We start from the raw sequence: 21,542 nt of genomic DNA on the forward strand, positions 1-21,542 counted from the left end.
AAAAGCTGATATCAGCCCATTTATCAGATGGGCTCTTTCCTTCTTTCTTTTAAATTAACATGATAATGCAAAATAGGAAATGCAGCAAACACAAGGAGAGCCATAAATTCACCTAAAAGTAGACCTTATGGTCAATTATATGGATCACAAGGCCCAGCATAAGCCATCACCACCCTCCATCCTCTCTCTCTCTCTATCTATCGCTCTCTCTCTCTCTCTCTCTCTCTCTCTCTCTCTCTCTCTCACACACACACACACACACACACACACACACACACACACACACACACACACACACACACACACACACACACACACACACACACACACACAGGAGTGATGGTCATGCACACAACCCAAATCTGGCTCATAACCGCTCTGGGTTTTGCTCTTTCTGCAGGGTTTTTGACTTGACCCCTGTGACTGTGCAGTCATTTCCAGAATGAGTGGTGGTGCCGGTGGTCGCTGATGGTGGTGGGTGAACAGCTGTAGGAGGGGCTTTGTCAGATAAGGACGGCATTAGGTAAGGCCATTAGTGTCCTGTGGATTATTGTAATCCAGCCTCTCTATCACTGCTGTCTTGGTCGCTCAGTCAGTCTGGTCTGGTTTGGAGCAGGTTGGAAGATGGCTCTCGATGTGCAGCGTTTCCTGCTGACTCTGCTTCTTCTGGGAGCGAACGGTAAGGTTTCAGTCTTTACACTCTGGGCCTCAACAACCCCAAATCTGTGTGATTCAGAAATGTAAATCTTTGGAGCTACTCAAACTCAACCTGGACAACATATCGAAAAAAACCTCTGAAACTCTGACCTCAAAGGACAAACTGATTCCTAACGGAGAATTTGACAAATATATCTGATTTTCTCAGTAATCCTTGAGATTATCGTGCAGGTTTTTCTGTGGCTACATCAAACTTGATTCTCTGTGTCTGTGTTATGTTTACCTTCCTAACATGGTTAAACCGACAGATTGATGCACAGATTTTGTTTGCTACAATGAGTGTCTACTGTTTCCTGACAGTCTTTTTTCTCTCCTCTGTGCTTCGTCGGCTGGCTGGCATTTGTTTTGTCATTCTGTCCATCTGCCTGAACAGTGTTCATCAGCATTCATGCTCAAGAGGTACGAAGAAACCTGAGCAAAATTGAACTCTTAGAGTGTTAAAACCAGCAGCGCTTCAATAAAATGCAGTTGAGAGGTTTTTCCTCAAACATTTTTTACATCATCCATACCAGAGACAGTCTCAGCCTGGAGTTTAGCTTTCTCTCTCCATCAGCCTTCGTCAAATGATTTCCATTGAAAAAACACTGGAAATCTGCTGTGATGAGATATTAGTAGCTTCAGTCTCTTTGCTGCATCATTCTCTTTTCAGTCAACCTTGAAATTATTCTGAAATGATTTGTTTTTGCAACCCGGCTGTATTTTAAAATAAGAGTATTTTTCTGTTCTTGTCTTTCTGATGATGCTTTTTTGGATCTATTAAATGGTGTTTCTGTGTGTGTGTTCATATGAGGCGGGGGTGTCTGAGGCGTGGACCAGCAGGTCTTGCAAATGTGATTGTGAAGGAGGAGAATCCCCGACTGAGTTTTCCTCCATCGGGGCCGGCTCTTCCATGGTGCAAGGAGTGGACTGCATGCCAGGTAAAGTGAAAGCCATCAATACAGCCCCCTGTATTAACGACGGTTTGTTTTTTGTGCCAGTAACCTGTGACTTCCTTAAAAATACATCCATTTCCTTTTAGTGCCCTTAAATCTCAAACGGATGTTTTGTCACACTGGATTTTGTTCCCTCTGATGAATCCACTCTTTGACCTGCTAATAAAGTGCCTTTTGGTGATCAGATTATCAAACTGAATCATTAAACTAACAGTAGAATTTGTACCGAGAAGTCATTCGCAGTGTTACATTCAGATAATGAACATGCGAAGCTATGAGCCGACTGAGAGACTGTACAACACAGTAGGTCTGCAACTATTACTGACTGAAACAACAAATTTTTGTGTATTTTGCAAATGGTTGCTGGTTAATTTCCCATTGATTGCCTAATTGATGAATCGACAAATCTTTTAAGCTCCACATTGCAGATGGGCGGGGAGTTTTAATGTGTGTGTGTGTGTGTGAGTGTGATAGAGAAGGAGAATCTCTATATGTACATGCACATGCATGAGTGCATTAGACTCCAGATTTGACGCCACAGGGTGGACATGCTCCACTGGACATCCTCAGAGAAGATGATGCAGATGGAGCCATGAAAAGAAACAGGAACACTTGCGCCAAGACTGCGCAGTCCTCTAAATGTACTTTTTCAGTAATAGAAAATGTGGTCTGCATAAGAATCTGCATCAAAATACACACAATATCGATATACATGTATATACATGTGGCAGATTTCTTGCTCAAAGATGCTCAGTCTCACAGTAGTAGTCCTGGACCTGCACGTGGATCCAGATTCAGAGCAAAAACTGCTCACTTGGTTGACAATGAAAGGTCATTCTTGACCTTGGAAACAAAGGTGGCTGACAGGCCTCTGGAGGGTTAAGGATCGGCCTGGTGCTTAACTTCCCACCAAATCTCTTGCAGTGGAATCTGTTTTGAGACACAAACTGACAAAAGTGCTGATGGCAGCCTCATTGGGTCTGAGATAGAAAGATCCAGCTTAAATCCTGTCAGGTTTGAGGAGAGGAAGAAGGCAGAGTTGATGCAAAGTGAAAGGGTTTCCCTCGATAAATCAATGTGAGTCAACTGAGCCACAAATCATATGGCAACCGGTGACGGACAGGAGAAAGAAATTCAGCAGACAATCATTATCTCTGAACACGATGCTCGGATTATGGGGCTCGTAATAGACTGTGCCAATCGCACAATCACAGAAACCGGTAATTACCCCGACATGGACCTGGTGATGATAGATGAGACAGAATTTCCTGCCCGGCCTCAGACTTTATTCCACCTCAGCTCCTCGTGTTTCACCTCTCGGTTTTTCCATTAATTCTGCAATCTGACCATGTTTTATTTCAGTCGTGAAATACATCAGGGAGGACTACAGACTCACTCGCGCTGTTGTTATGTAAACACTTATCTCCTGACTCACACAGGCGCTGCTGCTGCTGTATGCGATGTAATACTGGGATTAGACAGGATGTGACCCTGTGCCAGATAGGCTTAAACCAGTAGTAAACAGAAGCGCAGCAGGTTTCTGCTCCGCGTATCCACAGCTGATGTTGTTTCCGTGGAACTTTAGGGGAAAAAAACTCACTCGTGCAGCTCTGTCATCCCTCCCATTCATCGTTTCATGATGTATATATCAACAAAGGGCTTGCTCTCATGTGATATTAGTGGAAAGTGAGAGGGCAGGTTGACAGATCAAAACATGGAAGCAACACGGAGCTAAAGCTGTGGAGAGTAGAACATGGCCATCTGTCCGCCTGCCGCCCTAATGGACATCGCTGATCTCTCACTGTGGAGAATTAAACTGCAGGCTTTTAGGATGGGATATGGGTCACACTGGGGCTGGTCACGGCGGGGGCTTTAGGAGCGGGAGGATGTGAGGACGGGAGTCGGCAGGGGTGAGGATGGACAGAGAGATGAAGAATTAAGCACCTTCTGTAGAAAGGCTTAGCGATGATCATTTGCTGGTCACATTTCAGTGTTTCACTGCTTATCTGCCAGCAGATGTGTTTGTGTTTTCCTCTACTGGGGGCGGTGACCTTGAAATCCACAAAGCCAGGAGGTCTTTAAGTGAAAAACACTGATATTAGCTGAAATAAAAAAAACTGATTTGAATGAAGATCTCTTTATAACTTTGATTCTCCTGCAGAGTGTCCGTACCACAAGCCTTTTGGCTTCGAGGCCGGATCGGTGAGTCCAGACCAGATCACCTGCTCCAACCTGGACCAGTACACCGGCTGGTTCTCCTCGTGGCTCCCAGGCAAGGCCCGGCTAAACTCTCAGGGCTTTGGGTAGGTACAGGCCAACATGCACACTCACTATTTCCAGATAGTAGACAAAACCTTTGCAGGGATATACAGCTGCATTTATTTCCAAGCTCTTGCAGTCAATGCTGAGACTTGCTTCGATTTTAACTCGCAAATTGTTGCTTTCGGCAGACACAGTTGTTCCGTCTGTGAGACGACCCCAATAAACAAACGTCTGGGCACCTGCCATCTGTGAGGCACAGTGTTGAACAAAATGCACTCAGAGAAAAAACCCATAGGGTGCATTTAGAAAGGTTGACACCCAATATGTCCTAGCTATAAAATATAAATAAGACTAGCAGTGTAAGCCTACATACTGTATATATGAAATGAAACTGCTGACTGAAGAGCTGCTATTCTTAGTATTGAAGGCTATTTTAGTGTTTTTTTCCTCCAGTATTATGACACCATGCACCAGAAGTCACACAATGGACTAGTGTATTTTGCACCAGGCTGGGAGCTGAACCTCAGTTCTGAACATTTTGTCCTGTCAGTAGTAAAGAGTAACTTAAATGAGCTTCTCACCTGCCTGCAGTGATGTACAGGGGCACATTCAATCTGAAACCAGTGAGCAACAACAAAATGTTCAATATATATATATATATATATACTACAATACTTTCTGAGTACAGACTAACATGTATCCCTGTATCAAAACTGTCCTAAAATTGGTGTAAAATGATGTGCAGCAAAGGTCCCTGGCTGGTCTGTGGATGTTGTGCTTGTGCAGTAGGTGGGTGCCTTCATATTCTTTGATCCGATATATCCTGAAAAATGCCGTTTTGGTACCACTACCAGAGCAACAGGTAATTTTCACAGCAGACATTTTGACATGTGACAGTAGGATGTGACAGCAATAAAAATAATGCTGGCTGAATTGTTTAGTTGCTTGGTTTTCAGACTCTTGGTATTGAGGATGCTGAGAAAAAGGCCTTGAACCTGCTCTGGTTATCTTTTAATCTTTTAATTGGCAAATCTCTTCTCCAAGAAAACGCTGAACCATCGTCCATGTGTGACGACGCCGTAAACCAGCCTAACTGCTGCTTTTTATCCAATGTTCGTGTGTCTGCTCCAGGTGTGCCTGGCTGTCTAAGTTCCAGGACACCGCTCAGTGGCTGCAGATTGACCTGAAGGAGGTGAAGGTGGTGTCAGGGATCCTCACGCAGGGCCGCTGTGATGCTGATGAGTGGGTCACCAAGTACAGCGTCCAGTACCGCACAGACGACAAACTAAACTGGATCTATTACAAAGACCAGACCGGAAACAACAGGGTCAGTCGAACCAAGTGAAAGCTAAAAACACGCTGCAGAACATGTGACACAAGCAAATCTGATGTTTGAGGTAACATCTGGAAGCTGTTTAAGTCATTTAGCAAGCAAAACCTGCTGGTTCGAGCTCCTCAAAAGTGGGAATAAACTGCTTTTATTTCCTAAATATCAAATCTATTTTGGTTGTTCTTACAAAGCAAACAATTTGAAGACGTTGTTACCGTTAGCAGTCGGAACAGAAGTAGCTTTAATGGAAAAAGCACTTTATTCAGTCCTTCTTAACTAATCCGTCCTCCCCTTTCACTCCTCTCTCCTCAGGTGTTCTACGGAAACTCTGACCGCTCCTCGTCTGTGCAGAACCTCCTGCGGCCGCCCATCGTGGCGCGCTACATCCGCATCCTCCCCCTCGGATGGCACACACGCATCGCCCTGCGCATGGAGCTGCTGCTCTGCATGAGCAAATGCATCTGAACCTCTCCTCCCGCCGTCCCCGAGGCCTTGTCCCAAAACATGTCCACCTAAAGCCCCGTCGTCAGAGCGTGTGGTCTGTCATTACATCTGCAGCTTTGGGCCCCTCCGGCTACATGTATAAAACCATAAGCTGAGACAAAATATTCTGTTTAGAGCCCCTTTTTTTAACACACTCAAGCAAACAGCTTGACTTACGTGATATTAAAATATTTGTTTGATATGCTCAATGAGCTTCCTTTCACTCCACTCTCCATTGTCTGTGTTAAAGCAGTCTCACACTGGGGGCTTTAATTTGGTGAATTCTCAATAGATTGTTCCATTTGCAATGAAATGGCATAAATTCAAAGCAATAATTAGGCATGGAGAGGGAGAGGCAGCGTTGCTATGGAGGTTGGATCCACCGGTCTGAAACAGGCTCTCGTCCGTCTGCGACAGGTCTATGAAATTATGTCTTCTTCCCCTGGTATTTGATGGTAAACAGGCATTTACGGTTCTGCACCTCTAAGTCCGTCTCTCCTTGTCTTCCTGAAAAGCTGGTGACGTTCCACATTTTACATCTTTCTGTCAACAAATCCCATGAAAAGACCAAATTTATTTTCATTACTAATAAATCTATTAAAAACACATCATGAGCCAGACTAGTGAGATGCTTGTGAACATGTGCACCGCAGTTCATTTTGAGACAATAACATATTCACAGTCCTGCTGCTCTAAATACTCCAAGCGTATCAAATGTGAATTAATCCGCAGCTGAAAATAGTCCCCGTCGTTCATCTTCAATGCAAAGAAAATGATTTTAAGGCAGGCAGACGGGATGGAGGAGCCAGGAAATATCCAGAAAAGGCCCGGCGTCTTTTGGTCTTTTCATGGGGTTTGTTGATAATAAAAAAATGTGGAATAATTTCAGACTCTTCTTTAAATATGTTTGTGATTTCTTGTTCTCTTTTCTGTTTGTAAACAGTTTTATCTCAGGCACTTTTTGAGAAAATATCATTCTTCAATGCTTTAAAGGATGGAAAATTCACTAATATTCAGATGTGGTTTTGTATTGTGGTTAACTCCTGATTATTTTTTTTTTCTGTAACATTTCAGTTAAATTTCCCATGGTGCTTTGGGAGTGCATTGCAGGGTTTTATCGCTCTGAATGTGTTCTTAATTGTATCTTTAAACTATTTCCTTGATTAAATGGGTACTTGTATCATGTCTGCTCTCATGTTGTGTCTGTGCTACGAAACAAAACATATGAGCCGTTCAAAAATGTACAGTTGGTTTTTATTATGAGACCCTATCATTTTTAAAGTAGACTGGTCAGTATAGATACACTCTATTATTTCTGTAATTATGTACACCCTGTAAGAAGTGGGAAACATTTTAATGAAAAAAGAACTGATGTTTTAGGAAACACATTCATATCAGTGAACAAAAATCCTTCTCATCTCAGTTCTCAGTGTGTGTGTGACTTACTGGGGGTTGAAGCCTCCATTTCCATCTGAAGTGTTGAATCAGTAAGCTAATATAAGGCTTCGGGTCACTGGCAAGGCAAGCGTTGTCATCACTCTGTCCCATTAATGACACAGACAAACCCACGTTAGCAGTCACTTACAATCATGAGCAATCAGGATTTTCCATAATACACAACATGGGGTAGTTTTACCGTCCCTGGGTCATGTTCAAGGACAAATTTGAAAATAAAAAATGTATTGCAGAGCAATGTCTTGATTCTATGTGGACACTTGCTTTAATCACAGTCTCCTACTGGAAATCCATCTCTGTGCTATATTTGGCTCCAATTTAACTAGCCACTTATTTAGCTAGTACAATCTGCATCAGTCTGAGTCTCCTTCTGAATGTTATTGCTTTCAATCAGCCACGTAGTCAATTGGTTCATCTGTTTTTTTTCTTTTTTTAATGCTTGTGTGATTTCATCCTTTCGACAGATGAGAAACAAACATGAAATTCTCCGAAACTAAACTCTCTCTTTAGTCCACAGATGTCTCGTATTTTGCACAAATGCATCCATCCTTCTTTCCTTCGATCCCCCCTTCTGTGATATAAACGCGTTTCTTCTTCACTTTAAGCTTTTAAACCACAGAAGAAGAGGAGGGAACGCTGGATAACAGTATGACTGTCAGGAAAACTTTGCTGTATATTTTGCCTAGGCCACAAATAGTGTATAATTCTATATAACTCTTTTTTTTATCATCCACAGGTCAGTAGACAACAAGTAAATGCTTTTATGAACAACCTAGTTTGGTAAAATCATCCCTGATCATGACTGTTGATATTAAAAATAAAAGTTGCAATGCGAGTAAAGTAGGAAAACCAAATTCAAGATTTACAAAAGGCATTTACAAAAACTTTGAGAACACAAGCTTTTATAATGCACACAGAAAAATGTAAACACACACATTAAAGGATAAGTCTGGTGTTATTCCATGTCTTAATCACTGCCATCGAATCCCATGAAAAATACAAAACCAACGATGTGTTCGAGGCCTGAAGGCTGGTGTGTTGTTTTAGGCAGCAGCGTGACTTGTGATACAATCCGGAAGTACGGCTGGAGTAAGAGATGAATGTGTTTCAAAGCCTTTTTAGATGCCAAAACACTGCACAGCGGTTTGAGACAGGGTGTTGTATTTTATCGATCATCATGCCAGTTGTGAGATAAACAGAAGAAGTACAGCGTTCATGTTAGAGACAACATGTAATCTACCAGTAATGTGCGTTAGTATGTGCTTGAGTGACGTTGCAGTGGTTGTGCACTGTTTTGCCAGAGATCCCGGCGTTGGCACCCCAGCAAGTCGCCGAAGGGGCCCCATTGAAGTGAATGAGAGGGCGGCATTTTTTCATGCAGGCCTGTGGTCAGTTTGAACATGGACTTAGTCCATCTCTCAATATTTTCTGACTTCCACAGCCTGTCAGTGGCACTCAGCCACAGGACCATTTGCTCCTTCTGAAGAGTCTTTGAAAACATTTTACATTTTTAGTGCGTTTGTTGGGGACTATTTTCAGCTGCGGATTAACACAGATTTGGTTCTCTAGTGAGCGCTTCCAGCAGCTGGATGGTGTATGTGTGATTCAAAATAAACTACAGAGGTCATGTTCATGTTAATGAAGGAACATGTCACCCAGTGGTGCCCACTATATCAGGTTTTGGGGCTCACAAACAGCACTTGTTAGCAGGATAACTCATGATCGGTTTTCATCTTTTTGTGGGATGTGTAGTCATTAAGAAGATAGAAAACACAACCAGACTCAACCTTTAAGAGCTTAAAGGTTGTAGGTGAGGTATGCCTTTTTGCAGAGCGCTCTCCTACGACACTTGAACGCTTAGATGTTGCATTTGAGTTAGTCAGACCTCATCTCAAGAGGCTAAAGTTTCACCACCAGTGGGCACCAACATCTTGATGCCCGTTACTTGTTGTTAAGGCTGTAGACAAAACCAACATGGCAGCATGGAGCTGGAAAGCTGTTGTCGCTGATAAATGAACTGAGAGACTGAAAATGGGGCTTCACATTTTAAAGTGTTGACACCAAGAGCGGGACATAAAGTGAACTGACAAATACTAGAAGTAAAGCACAGAGCCTAACAATCTCACTCTGGCTGTTCTGCTACCAAACCCTGGTGACAAATGGCCCGACATGGCACAAAACTTCAAAACTGATGTCATGAGGGTGATGAGCAGATTTGTACTAGATGTAATTTTTTTTTTTTTTTCACTTTGGGCACCAAGTATTTATCAATATTTCTTTACATTTTGATGAAACAAACAGAAAAAAAGGGTAAAAATAACATGATCACCGTGAAAATCTGTTAAATAACATATCAAATTGAACAAAAAAAGACATTCACCATTAATAAATATTCCTTGTGACATATTGTATTATCAACACATAAATATCTATGCATTTCTTTGTGTCGAAACTAAAGCTCTTGCAATTACACATTTAATTCTATATTACCTTATAATATTCCCATATAGCCTACATACTGTGTCATTTATAGCTTATATCCTTGAATTGAAAACAAATAAATATTTAATAAATAATGTTGATATAAATCTTTTTTTTTCTTTTTCGTTCTTATCAAATATCAGAGCTTGAAAAACATTTGAGTTTATTGGCCACCGGTGTGTCAGCGGCTGTCGGGTGTGTTGCTGTAGTGTCCTGTGAGCACGAGATGGCAGCAAAGAGGCCACACGGGCAGTGTCTCCATGACAGGAAAGATCAGCCTATTCTGATGGTCTAACCTTGTTAAATAGACAGAGAATAACATATAACTGATACAGTACTGGCATCCCGAGAGGGAGCAGGGCTCTTTCCTCTCTTTAAACCCCTAAACAACACTGTTACTGGTGTTTGTGTTTGGCCTGTCAACGTCTAGTCTTCGTAGGTTTCAGAGACATCAACAAGTAACCACGTCTCTGAATGAGGACTTGATCCAGTGAAATAGGCTTTCATGTAAACTTTCACTACAGTACCATGATGTCTGCGTCTGGCAGGTGCTTCCAGGATGGAGACATATTGGAGGTGGTGTGGTTAAGGGGAGGGGGGTTACAGCGCCGTCTCCTTCAGGTCGTTGAGGTTTGGCATCCTGGTGCGGGAGGCTCGGGTAAAGGTGGGTCCGTTTTGCCCTGGCTTGATGCCCAGCTGTTCGGGGGTGAACTGAGCGCCCTCCGCCCGCTGTAAAGCAGACACGTGCCAGCTGGACTCGATCTGTCCGGGGAGGGGGTAGCTGGCCTTGCGGCTCTTAGCCTGGGCAGAGCTGCTCACCCCAGCGTGCCCCCTGCTGTCGGCATGCCCTCGACCCTCAGAGTAGCCCGCTTTGGAGGAAGGCTGAGGGGGGTTAGGGAGGGGGGCTTGGAAGCGCAGGTCTGGAGGAGGGGGAGGAGGAGGCTGTCCTTGATTTGAGGAAGAAGGGGAGAGGTGAAGGAGCCTGCGGAGTGACTTGAGTGGTTGACTCTGGATGGAAAGAGATAAAGCTGATGAATGTTTGTAAAGAATTCCTGTCTGACACTAAGCTGAAGTATTGGTTAGAAAACAACGTGGCATTATGACATCGTGCAGACAGACTGTGCTCTGGGCCATGATCTTCAAACAAATACAAAACTAAAGCCGCCAGTAGAAATACCTGAGAGTGCGAGTCCACTGGTTTGTCTGGTGGCCAATCATTGACTCTCTCTCTGTCCCTCCCTCTTTCCCTCTCTCTCTCCCTCTCTCTCTCCCTTTCTCTCTCCCTCTCTCTCTCCCTCTCTCGGTCTCGGTCCCGGTCCCGGCTCTGTTCCCTCTCCCGGTCTCGGTCTCGAGATCGCTCACGGTTTTTCCGTCGGCTGCCGTGGTGAGAGGACGACTTTGAGCTCCTCTGCAGGGACAGGTGTTCTTGTCCGTTACCAGGAACCTAAAAAAAATACAAGGACATTATTATTAATTATCCCAAATATTTACTTCCAGTGACTGTTATTCTGTTTATGGTGAGGTTATCACACTCATCTTCATCACACATCTCATTCAGATCCCGATGAGGTTCTTCATGCATCCCTCTGGCAGCACCAGACAAAACACAAGGAGGTGGTGATGGTGACGCCTTTATACAGAAAAAAATCTCCAAATGAGAGTGTTTTCATAGGTTTAGATGAGCAGGAGGGCTGCAACTATTGACTATTCTCTTTATCAATTAATCTGTTGATTAAACAGTTTGTTAATTGTTAATTGTTAAAACTATATCATTATCACTATCACACTACCCATTGTAGTTTTCCAGAAGTCTCTTCAGACTCCCTCCTTTTGTCAAAAAACAAAACAAGATTAAATTAAATTGATACAAAACAAAGAAAAACAACAAATTATCTTTTTTTGTTGAGAGTTGAATTAAATGATTATTCAATTATCAATTGCTTAAATTAAAATTGAGCTTTAATGAATTTTGTTAACTTTGGAGGGAGCAGGGCTAGCTGTTTCCCCCTGCTGCCAGTATTTGTGCTAAGCTAAGCTAAGCTAAGCTAAGCTAACCGTCTGCTGATGTAGCCTCTTATGTAAAGGACGGATGAGAGTGGTATAAATGGTGGTAACATTTGTATGTGTTTGGAAACATGCCAGTTCGTGTGCTCAGGAATGTGTTGGACATGTTAATGACCCTCATGTGATACAATCATGTTATATCTGAGAAGAATGAGTCCCGACGAGCAGAGTTGTTGGCCTCACAGACAGCACACACTGCAGCATGAAATCAATGTCTTACAATGCAATGTGAATGTGAGGTGGCTGCATCTGACACACATTACAGCAAGACAAAGCGGATGACACCGTGCAGTATTCAACTCAAAACATATTTGAAATCCTTTCAATTTGAAATATTTCTCAGTCAATCAATCATCAGGCGCTTGAGAGGATTTCAAACCAGGCCATTCTGGTGAGTGCGGTGTGAGTTAACATGCAGTCGTAGTGTTGAGGTTAGATTACTGGTGAGGCAGGGTAGGGCGCGGGAGGCTGGTGTTGTACCATAGGCGAGGCGACTACAGGTAGGACTTTGACAGCTGAGTTGTGCTTTAAGCTATTCTTAGAGCTAAAGAGAGGGAAAAGGCTTTTCTTGATGCTGGGGTTCCTCCCGTCCTCCATGTCCGTCTGTGGAGCAGAAGACGCACAGCCACAACTCTGAACACAAATCTCTGAGAGCAAGCAGAATAACTGCTGCAGCACCTGATGCACAACCATCTGAAGAGATACCACTTAACACCAGATACAGAGGACAAAATCAATCATAGCATGAAGATTTGATTCTTGATAAACAGGGGAGACACCAGAGTGGGTGGGAATTCAGACCCGCATTAAAGGATAATTCTGTTTTATTACAACTTGTGCCTTATATTTTGCCCATCATTTCTATCTGTTATAATACAATTGTACTATCCAAAGTAATTGACATGGCGACATCTCTGTGATGAAGTCTGACAGGGCAAGAAATGAATGCTAAGATCATACAGGCTGCAAAAAGTCAACATTTATACCAAGTTAAAACCAAAAGTGTTTCCAAAATGTTAGTAATTATAATAACAAGCTGGTAATGGCACAGGAAAACTAGCTGTGTTTCCATTATTTTCAGTCATTTTCAGTGTGCACATTAAAAAGTGTAGAAGTAGAAAACAACAACAAAAAAAGGCCAAATATGGAAAAAAAACGTTTTAAAACTTGCCCGTTGTGCATTGATAAATAGAAAATTCAACCTACTGCAATGAAATCAGACTAATTATAAAACATATGACTCTCTTCTGGAGAGACAAAAAAGGCAGCAGACAAAAACATTGGATATATGTGGACGGATGAGGAGACTTTAATCTGTGAATTAATGGCATGGAACATCTTAAACTCCTAATTTTCCCTTAACTATAGTGGCTGAAAACATGCATTAATTCACTTTTTTTCCAAATTTGTGAAAATATGGTTAAGATTTGTGCTACATTTGGATGAAAACTTGACTAGTTCAGCCAATCGATGTTGAGGTAGAAGCAAGTCTTTAAACTGTTTTGAACGGACAGTTCGGATAATTTTACCAGTCACCATCTCACTGCTCGTGCTTCTTGGCCCGTCAGACTTCATATTGAGCAAAAGTCGCCATATTTCCCTGATTTTGGTATTTAGTTTAGTGAGTCCAATGGTATTACTTCAGATATGAATGATGGCAGAAACTATGAAAATAAGACCCACATTGTAATAAACCAGAACGACCCTTTGGTGGCAAATATCTATTCACACAGTAAGCTCGTTACTTCCAAATGCACTTACGTACTACACACTAAAATAATCTTTATAGACAACGGAAACAACATCAAACCCAAGAAAATATCTGTGTGTGTGCTGAAGGAAACAACAGGTGACGACTTAAATGATCTTACTATTTGTGTCTTCTTCTTTTTCTTTTTAATGGCTCTGAAGAAGCCTTGCTTTTCCTTCTCTTTGGTGGGCTCTGGAGGATTCATGACCATCGCTTCTGCGGCAGTCCTACAAGGCAAATGTGGAAAATTGCTCCGGTGACTCATGTCTGAAATTACAAGCTCAAGATTAAATCGTGACTTCTTCTCAGAGGTGTCTCAAATGCTAGGGCAAAAACTAAATAGATAATGTGATGACTGGAACACATTCACATGCATACAAAAGACACTAAAATAAGACCAGCGGCACGGTGGTGGACTGTAACGGATGTTTGACTCATTCTGAATTTTAAGTTTTCAATTTTAAGTTAGCTAACGACTATTCAAATTATTCACCTCGAAACCAAATAATTTGAAGTTGTGCATAATGTAAAAAATACATAAAAAAATATAATTTCTTGTTAGCTTAATATTAAATTTGCACTCTAATGGTTCATCATGACAATAAATATCATAATAAAAACAATAAATATTGCTTTTTTTCAATTAAAGTGATTAAACTGATCTTGAAGATTTTCCTTTAAATAAATGTCTGTGAAGTCACAATCCATCGACGAATGAGGTCACACAATGGTGACTGAGATAGCCCACTGATGAAATACTGCAATATTTATAAAGTTGCAGTATTACAAACTGGATGTTGGTCTCGACATTACTGGAAAAAATGCTGTATTACATTTATGCAAATTTCAGCTGCAGCTTCAAAGCATTTAAAAGCATTTCACAGTCAAAACATGACTTTAGTTATGAGGTAGTCACAGGAAATGCAGTGTGTCAGTGAGATTAGCATTTGTGCTGCTATTGTTCGGCAAAAATGCATCTACAAGACAAGACAGCATAATTGTGTGTTTTGAGTGCAGATCACTTTTAAATATTTCAGGGAGTAATGGAAGAGGAAGGAGCAGCTACAGTGAGCTGTAGATGAAGGCTGCACACCTCCAACTTCGCAGCCAGCTAGCCAACTCCTGCTGTCCACAGACTCATTCTGTGTGCAGCATGAAATCAGTTCACGGCTGCTCACAGAATGATGGAAAATGGACAATTATTGCCTAACTTCTTTATTAAAACAGCAATATCTTTTTCTGCCCTCAGAATTATGTGACCTGTGGTATTAAACCACATTTGCAGTTACCACCACTAACAGCAGGTGTCGCCAAATCAGCCTTCGAGGGCGCCGCTTTAAATGGCCACATGTATGACATGTAAGTGCTCTCATTCACTTCATTCAGTCTGTGATGCCTTACAGCAGCGTCACCAGCACTCCTTAAAATCTAATGGATCTTAATTGGTGTTGTGACAGACTTCATGTGACAGCAGGAGAAACACTAGAGTGTGATCTGGTGGCTGAAAGTCCATATTTAGCATGAAAAAGATAAAAGACAAAGCATCCATTTTAATTGTCCTTCATCATTCGGCGTCTACTCGTGAATGTTGCACTCTAGAAGCTCATTTTAAGCTTCGGTTTCCTTGACACAACACTGAATGTATATCTACTGTAGCGCTGCCTGACGTTACCGTTACCAAAAAGTAACTTCTCACCAGTCAAAAGCCGTCTGGCGTTTGGCATGGTTGGCCATGGCAACAGGGTCTACGGGTCCAACAGGTACGACCGGCCCTCGACCCTGCCCGACACCGTCATGGAAAGAGGAGGAGTTATCTGGTCTGGGGGAGGGGACTGCAGAGAAAAGAGAATTAAGCAGTTTTTGTTGGTCAGTTTTAAAGAGGCAATCTTCTTTGGATTAATTAATCTATGAGGTTTAATGTATCCTGAGAGTTCATTCGTAGTGTTTTTTTAGCTGCATGTAAATTTCCCAAAATGTCTACCTGATCTATTTAAAGCCAAGTTGATATCAGCCTCTTTTATGACAGATCACTCCTTGTATAATGGTTAAACACGATGCACAGTGACAAGTGTAGCAAGAACCCTTATTCTTTGATTCTACCTGACATTTACTATTAATCTGTCAGAAAGCATGAAGTTTATGTGTCAAGCTAATTTTTCCAGAGCAGCTCTCTTGTCGTATGTCACCTTTAAAGTGTAAAAGTATGTTTTTCATTTAAAAGTTTCCTTTTGGTCCTTGTCAAGTTAAGTTACGTTAAGTTAAGTTAAGTTAAGTTAAGTTAAGTTAAGTTAAGTTAAGTTAAGTTATTCCCTGTCTTTATTTGCCCCCCAAAAACTAAACATGTAGAAGACTAAACTTCAAGAAGTCAGGAGGTCGGTTCAAAGGCGTTAAACCTTCCTGTTTCCCACAGCCTTTCAATAATTAGCAAATGTTAGCATGCTAACACGCTAAACTAAGATGGGGAATATGGTAAACAGTATACCTGATGGACAGAACATGCTAGCACATACTGACATTCGCTCAAAGCACCACTGTGCCGAAGTGCAGCCTCACAGAGCTGCTAGCGTGGCTGTAGACTCTCATTCTTCTTTATTGTGTTTATTCTCTTTTATTCCATTTGTGCTTTTTTTTTTAATCTCCTTTTCTCTCCTGTTCTTTTTATATGCATCTTTTTATGCTGCCTTGTATTCCTTTCATAGCTTATCTTCGTGGCTCATTCTATGTGAAGTAGGACACTGTCGTTTGGTGGTTGCTGTTCCTCACCTCGGTAAAAGCTGCCTACTCTCCGCGGCATGGACTCAGTGAAGATCATCCGGTTCTCCTTGGAGGAACCTCCGTCCTCACCATGGGGGTCGTGATACATGCCCACCTAAGAGACATGCAACGTCACGCAGACACACAAACGCACAAATACAAACATGGACACAGGACCATACGTAGTTCCTCAGTGTCTTCAGCTTTGTGATTGATAATCTCCATTTAATCTCACGTCATTGCTTATCATTAGCTATCGCAGCCTTTGCTGGCTCACGTCACAAGACATTCGGGACAATCTTAGAGCTTTTCAGTGAGGTTACATTTATACCAGCGACAACGTGCAGTGATGCTGTTGACCTGAGTAGAAACAGAAAGAGCTATGGGAGCCAGCGGTCAGAAGAGCTACTGGCTGTGTTGGGTGAACTGGTTGGAGGTAGGGAGGAGTCAGGGGGTCGGACCTCGTTTTTTGAGCGCTGTGTATGAAAAGCAGCAGTGTTGTCCCGCGTAGAGTCTTTGATGGGGGCACAAGGGTGGCTCATGTCTTTAGGGGACTGCTCACTCTGTTGAGAAGACGGACAGGCGCAGGTCAAAGCAGACTGGAGAAGCAGCGTGAAGCAGAGGCAATGATAATGTGAGACAGCGACAGTCCCTGCACACATAAAAACACTGACTACAAATACATTGTTTTTAAGAAAAGAGTCACCCTTCGACACTTCCACTCTTTAAGATCTTGAATGTGTGTGTATGCATGCACCTGATTTTCACCAACCTGCCTCACCATCTCCTGCTGCAGTCAAGTCCAATATCTCCAAGATTCACTTTCAACACTTCCTGCTCAAAAAGCATTAACTTGTGATGTTTGGATGCGGCTTTTGATTGTAGATGGAGAGCTTGAGTGATTCAGCAATGACACATTTTGCAATACTTCCTTTAAACTCAACATCTTGCAGTGAATACTGATCTCTTAAGGCTCCTGTACTGTCTGAGATGTTGAGTTAAAATGTCACTTTCCAATAAAAAAGAGTAAAAAATGCCTCCTGCTTGCTACATAAAGATGGGGGAGAGAAGGGAAGACATTTAGTAAAAGGCTCCACCAGGTGAGCTACCTGGGCGCCCCAAGTGTTGCTCTGTTCAAAAGGATGGCACAGATGTGTTGTTATTGATTGCAAAGCTGCAAAAGGACAAATGGTGAGTGTTCATGTGATGCAAAAGCATCTGATAATCAGAGAGCCAAACTGTAGCCTGCAGCAGCCTTTTTCCAGAGCTCTGTTTTGCAGCAAAATTACATTGAAGCCTGGCACTGTTGTATCGCTTATCCCGTGGCTGCAGCGAGTGCGGGCCGACATGGTTAACTGGTAAGTTTATATGTCTCATCTTTCATCTGTTGACTGCATCCAAACAAATCTGCAGTGTGCTACATTACATTAGGCGATGTTAGCCTGCCAAGTTACATGATGACAGATGTCAAATGATGAAAGAAGTTCTGAACGTTACAGAAAACTTCACGTGACTTTGAGATTGTCGACGAAAGAAGCATATCATGATAAAGCCTATCATAAACTGCTAGCATAGCATTAGCAGGATAATTCAGGGGCATATGGCGTGTGGGAGAGGTTTTCCTTCAGGGCTTTCTGCCTGGCAGGTATACTCAGATCCGTGCATATCAAATGAAGGCAAAGGTGTAGAGTTACCTCTCAGCCAACATAAGGCATGGAGGGATTTTTCTCATGAAAAAAAAAAAAAAAAATGTAAGTTTGATGAACAGATATGAACTTTTAGGGGTTTAAAAATCAATAACTGGAGAGGAAATTTAAGCTTGTATTTTTCCAGTTTCCCCTTTTGACATTAATGAAGTTATCTCTTTAAGAAAAATATTGGCTAATTAATTACACCTAATAACGGTATAACTTACAACATACTCTTGCATGAGACATTGTCTTTTGTCTACCGACAATCAAACTGAAAGTTCAACCAAACACAGATGCTGCTGTTACCATGGCGATGGCAACAGTTTCGACGGCGTCTGCTGCCAGAAAAGAGGAAAACTAACATGGTATTCATCCTCTAAAAGCCTGTTCAACCATTGTCTCTTTGTCAGATCAGGGCTGAAGCCAGGATTTTAGAAATACTGCGGTCATGAGCTCAAATTCCTCCAGCATAATCCCACCAGCCCAAGAAATATTTGAGCAGCCAGCAATAGAAATCAATATGGAAAAAAGTTGGAAAAAAATGTTAATCACTTAAATTAGCTGGGGATTTTTTAATAACAGTATTCTGGCCCAATGTTTTAGCTGTGGTAGACCATGTGCTGTTTATAGTTAACTACATCACTATATGTTATAATGGACCCCTAATTAGCGTCATTAAGGTCAGTATTTTAGGGTGAATCTTTCCTTTAACCACCAGCACACTCACAGCACTGTCTGCCACTAACCCTCGTCATGTCGTCAGTGCAGTCCTCTCTTGAAGAGCTCACTGAGTGGCCAGTGAGGGTGGTCCGGTGCTGCAGTTGGGGGGAGAGGAGCTGCAGGCTACTGGCACGTGTCGGTATCGCCTGCCCCGGTGGAGGCAAGCCCGCCATCCCACCCTCGACCCCGTGTGGTCGGTGGCGCTCCCTCCTCACGTACATGGAGTGGCGTTGAGGCCGTTGCTGAGAGGAGAAGGGGGAGGTATAGCCCAGGCCGTAATGATAAGACTCATGTGGAGAAGGCAGAGTGTGGGTGGAGGGCATTCCCCCTCCTCCTGGGTCTAAGAGCTCCGGAGCACCAGCCTCCTCTGGAGAAGAGCGAAAAGATCAAGTTTGATTATTTTCATCGTAGATTATTCTATTAGTTTGTTCTTATTAAACGTTCAACCCGTAAAACTGTACGATTTACACAGATCTATAAAATAAAGCTGATAATCCTCACATTTCAGAAACTGGAATCAGCATCTAAATATTTCACATTCTGACAACTTAACTGATTAATAAATGATCAAAATTGTTGTCAAATGTTTTATTTATATTTACTCATCAATTAACAAAGAAATAGTTTCAACACTACATGTCCAGGTTGTCATTTGAGCCACATCAGCCACTACATTTACTGTACAGCACCAATCATACAAACAGAAAATATGAAGCCTGTGATGGAGCTAATTTCATTCAGTTCAATTGATTCACAGTCTTATACTGACCATGCACAGTGTTATTTAACCGTAACACTCCTGACAGGAATCTCCTGCTGCTGCATGTTGATTTACTGCATCTTTACTTTAATGCTACCAATAAAATGCATGTCAGGGTAATGCGAGAGCTCAACTTATCAAGCTGAAAATAAGTCATTATTTGCATTAATCAAAAAACAAAACAAAACACCTGATTTTAGATTATGCATAGCTGGAGAAAATTTACTATGCTAACAACAAGCAGCCAAGGGAAATACCAAAAACTGCAGTTCTTCGAATGGCCACTTGAGGCTGGCTACAAAAGAGAGGCAATCCCCATAGACCTCCATATTAAAATGCCCGACTTTATACTTTATAACTTTATAACAGAAATATTTTCAGCAAAGTAAAAAAAAAAACCAAACAAATCTTCTCTATAGCTAATTTCTCTCATTCATGACAACTGTACAGGGGTAAATGTTTACATAACTCACTCGATTCAATTATATATTAAGGCTTAAAGTTCTGCATAATTTTGGGCAGCCCTGCGATCGGCTCGCGACCGGTTCAGGGTGTACCCCGCCTCTCGCCCGTTGACAGCCGAGATAGGCTCCGGCCCCCCCGCGACCCCGAAAGGCATAAGCGGCATAGAAAATGGATGGATGGATGGATGGATGGATAATTTTGGGCATGGCTGTTTTGAGTGACAGCTAGTCGCTAGGTTTCAGCAACCAGGCTTCATTCGGCCTCAGCTCCACACACGCTCCACCTCTTGACCCATCCCTGGATTAGCAGGAGTTTGCTGGGGTCAGGCAAAGTCTGGCTTTTGTTTGGCGGCTGTGGCTCAGGAGGTAGAGCGGTTGTCCGCCTATCAGGAGGTCAATGGTTCGATCCCAGGCCTCAGCAATCCACATGCCGAAGTGCCAAATTCAATTTTCCATTCTTAATTCAGTGGACAATGAAGTTGAGTGGACACCCATGAATACAAATTTGACTCTTAAACTCACCTGGTGCTAAAGATTTATGTCTGGATTTGTGTCTGGATGAGGAGTCCAGCGTGCTGCTCTCCATGCGGACGTTGCCGCTGCTACGAGAGGCGGGGCTGTGCCCGGATCGATCGCTGTGTCGAGTAGAGGGGCTGCCAGGTGGTCCTGGAGGACCTGAAGGGGCGTTGAGGTCTAAACAGCTGGTGGGGAAGAAGCGGGCACCGGGTCCCACCCCTGCTGTCGTGTTGGAGTTTGGGTCGTCCGGGTGGAGTCGACCATCGCTGAGGTTCCCCACAGATTTGGCGTCACTCAGCGCGCTGTGGCTCTTGGACAGGCTGAGATAGGAGGCTGAGCTCTTAGAAGAGGAGGACATGGATCCGTGTGCAGAGTCGGCCATGCTGTGGGCATGTCGGTGTTGTTTCTCGGCTCCAGACTGCAGTGTGTTGGTCTTGCCTTCCAGGAAGTTGTGGCGGCCGGCCTGCTGCTGCTGTTGCTGCTGCTGCTGCTGAGCGCGCGAGGAGCTGGGTTTCCCGTGGCCGTACTTCGCCCCGTGTCCCTGGTCTGGCAGCTTTGGGGAAGGTCCCAAGCTGAAATCGAACTCTGTCTTGCCTTTGGCTTCTTTGGGACTGAGGAGGTGTGGCAGGTTGTTGTTAGCCAGGTCTTTGTTGGATGAGGCAGAACGATTGAGGGTCTGGGACATGTACTGGCCCTTTGGGTGGAGCGTAGGACTTAAACTGGATGGGGGCGGTTTGTTACCATTGAGGAAACTCTTGTTGCTGAGGTGATGGAGGTCCCCATGTCGAGGGAGGCTGGAGCATTCTTTGCTGTTGGAGCGACGGCTCGTGCTCTTAGTGTGACTCCTGGAGGGGCAGAGGGACGAACAGACTGTTTATTATTTTGGTTTATCATTTTATTAGGCTTCATCTTAAAATCCTAAACTGTTTGGCTGGAAATTATCTCTGTTTTTGTGAACGTTGCACAAATCTACCCTTAAAATGATCCCTAATGAAATCAAACTGTCTCAGCTCTTAATCTAACAATCCTATGACTGTTTTATCTAAGAACTGCTCAAACTGCCTCAGAAACAGGCTGGGGCCATTGAGCCAAGAGCCAATTTGTACTTTTTTTCTTCTAAAAGGGCACATTTTACAGTATTATGGCTCCTTTTACTGTATACC

General features: G+C 42.9%; 2 protein-coding genes across 7 annotated transcripts in view; one reads left to right on the forward strand and one right to left on the reverse strand.

Moving 5' to 3' along the window:
- The first annotated feature begins 296 nt into the window (after window positions 1-296).
- On the forward strand, window positions 297-6,909 carry rs1a (retinoschisin 1a). 2 transcript variants are annotated; one of them, XM_070968231.1, is made up of 7 exons: window positions 297-523; window positions 617-679; window positions 1,091-1,116; window positions 1,508-1,634; window positions 3,811-3,952; window positions 5,043-5,238; window positions 5,554-6,909. In XM_070968231.1, exons 2-7 carry the CDS (start codon window positions 625-627, stop codon window positions 5,704-5,706), a joined length of 699 nt encoding a protein of 232 aa, XP_070824332.1. In that variant the 5' UTR covers window positions 297-523; window positions 617-624; the 3' UTR covers window positions 5,707-6,909. The 2 variants fall into 2 exon arrangements, with proteins under 2 accessions (XP_070824332.1, XP_070824324.1); XM_070968223.1 differs by lacking the exon at window positions 297-523 and having other exon boundaries at window positions 577-679.
- A 47-nt stretch (window positions 6,910-6,956) lies between these two features.
- cdkl5 (cyclin dependent kinase like 5) overlaps window positions 6,957-21,542 on the reverse strand; it is a 38,591-nt gene continuing 24,005 nt past the window's right edge. For 2 of the 5 annotated variants that reach the window (XM_070968158.1, XM_070968150.1), the window contains exons 13-21: window positions 20,386-21,224; window positions 18,666-19,006; window positions 16,690-16,791; window positions 16,238-16,343; window positions 15,171-15,306; window positions 13,596-13,701; window positions 12,166-12,327; window positions 10,838-11,104; window positions 6,957-10,668 (exon numbers count right to left, since the gene is read on the reverse strand). In XM_070968158.1, the coding sequence (XP_070824259.1) occupies window positions 10,261-10,668; window positions 10,838-11,104; window positions 12,166-12,327; window positions 13,596-13,701; window positions 15,171-15,306; window positions 16,238-16,343; window positions 16,690-16,791; window positions 18,666-19,006; window positions 20,386-21,224 (2,467 nt within the window). In that variant the 3' untranslated portion in view covers window positions 6,957-10,260. The remainder of the gene's footprint in view (window positions 10,669-10,837; window positions 11,105-12,165; window positions 12,328-13,595; window positions 13,702-15,170; window positions 15,307-16,237; window positions 16,344-16,689; window positions 16,792-18,665; window positions 19,007-20,385; window positions 21,225-21,542) is intronic. The other 3 variants (XM_070968167.1, XM_070968176.1, XM_070968185.1) reach the window with 3 other exon arrangements.

Source organism: Chaetodon trifascialis, chromosome 1, assembly GCF_039877785.1.
Source record: "Chaetodon trifascialis isolate fChaTrf1 chromosome 1, fChaTrf1.hap1, whole genome shotgun sequence".
Taxonomy (NCBI): domain Eukaryota; kingdom Metazoa; phylum Chordata; class Actinopteri; order Chaetodontiformes; family Chaetodontidae; genus Chaetodon; species Chaetodon trifascialis.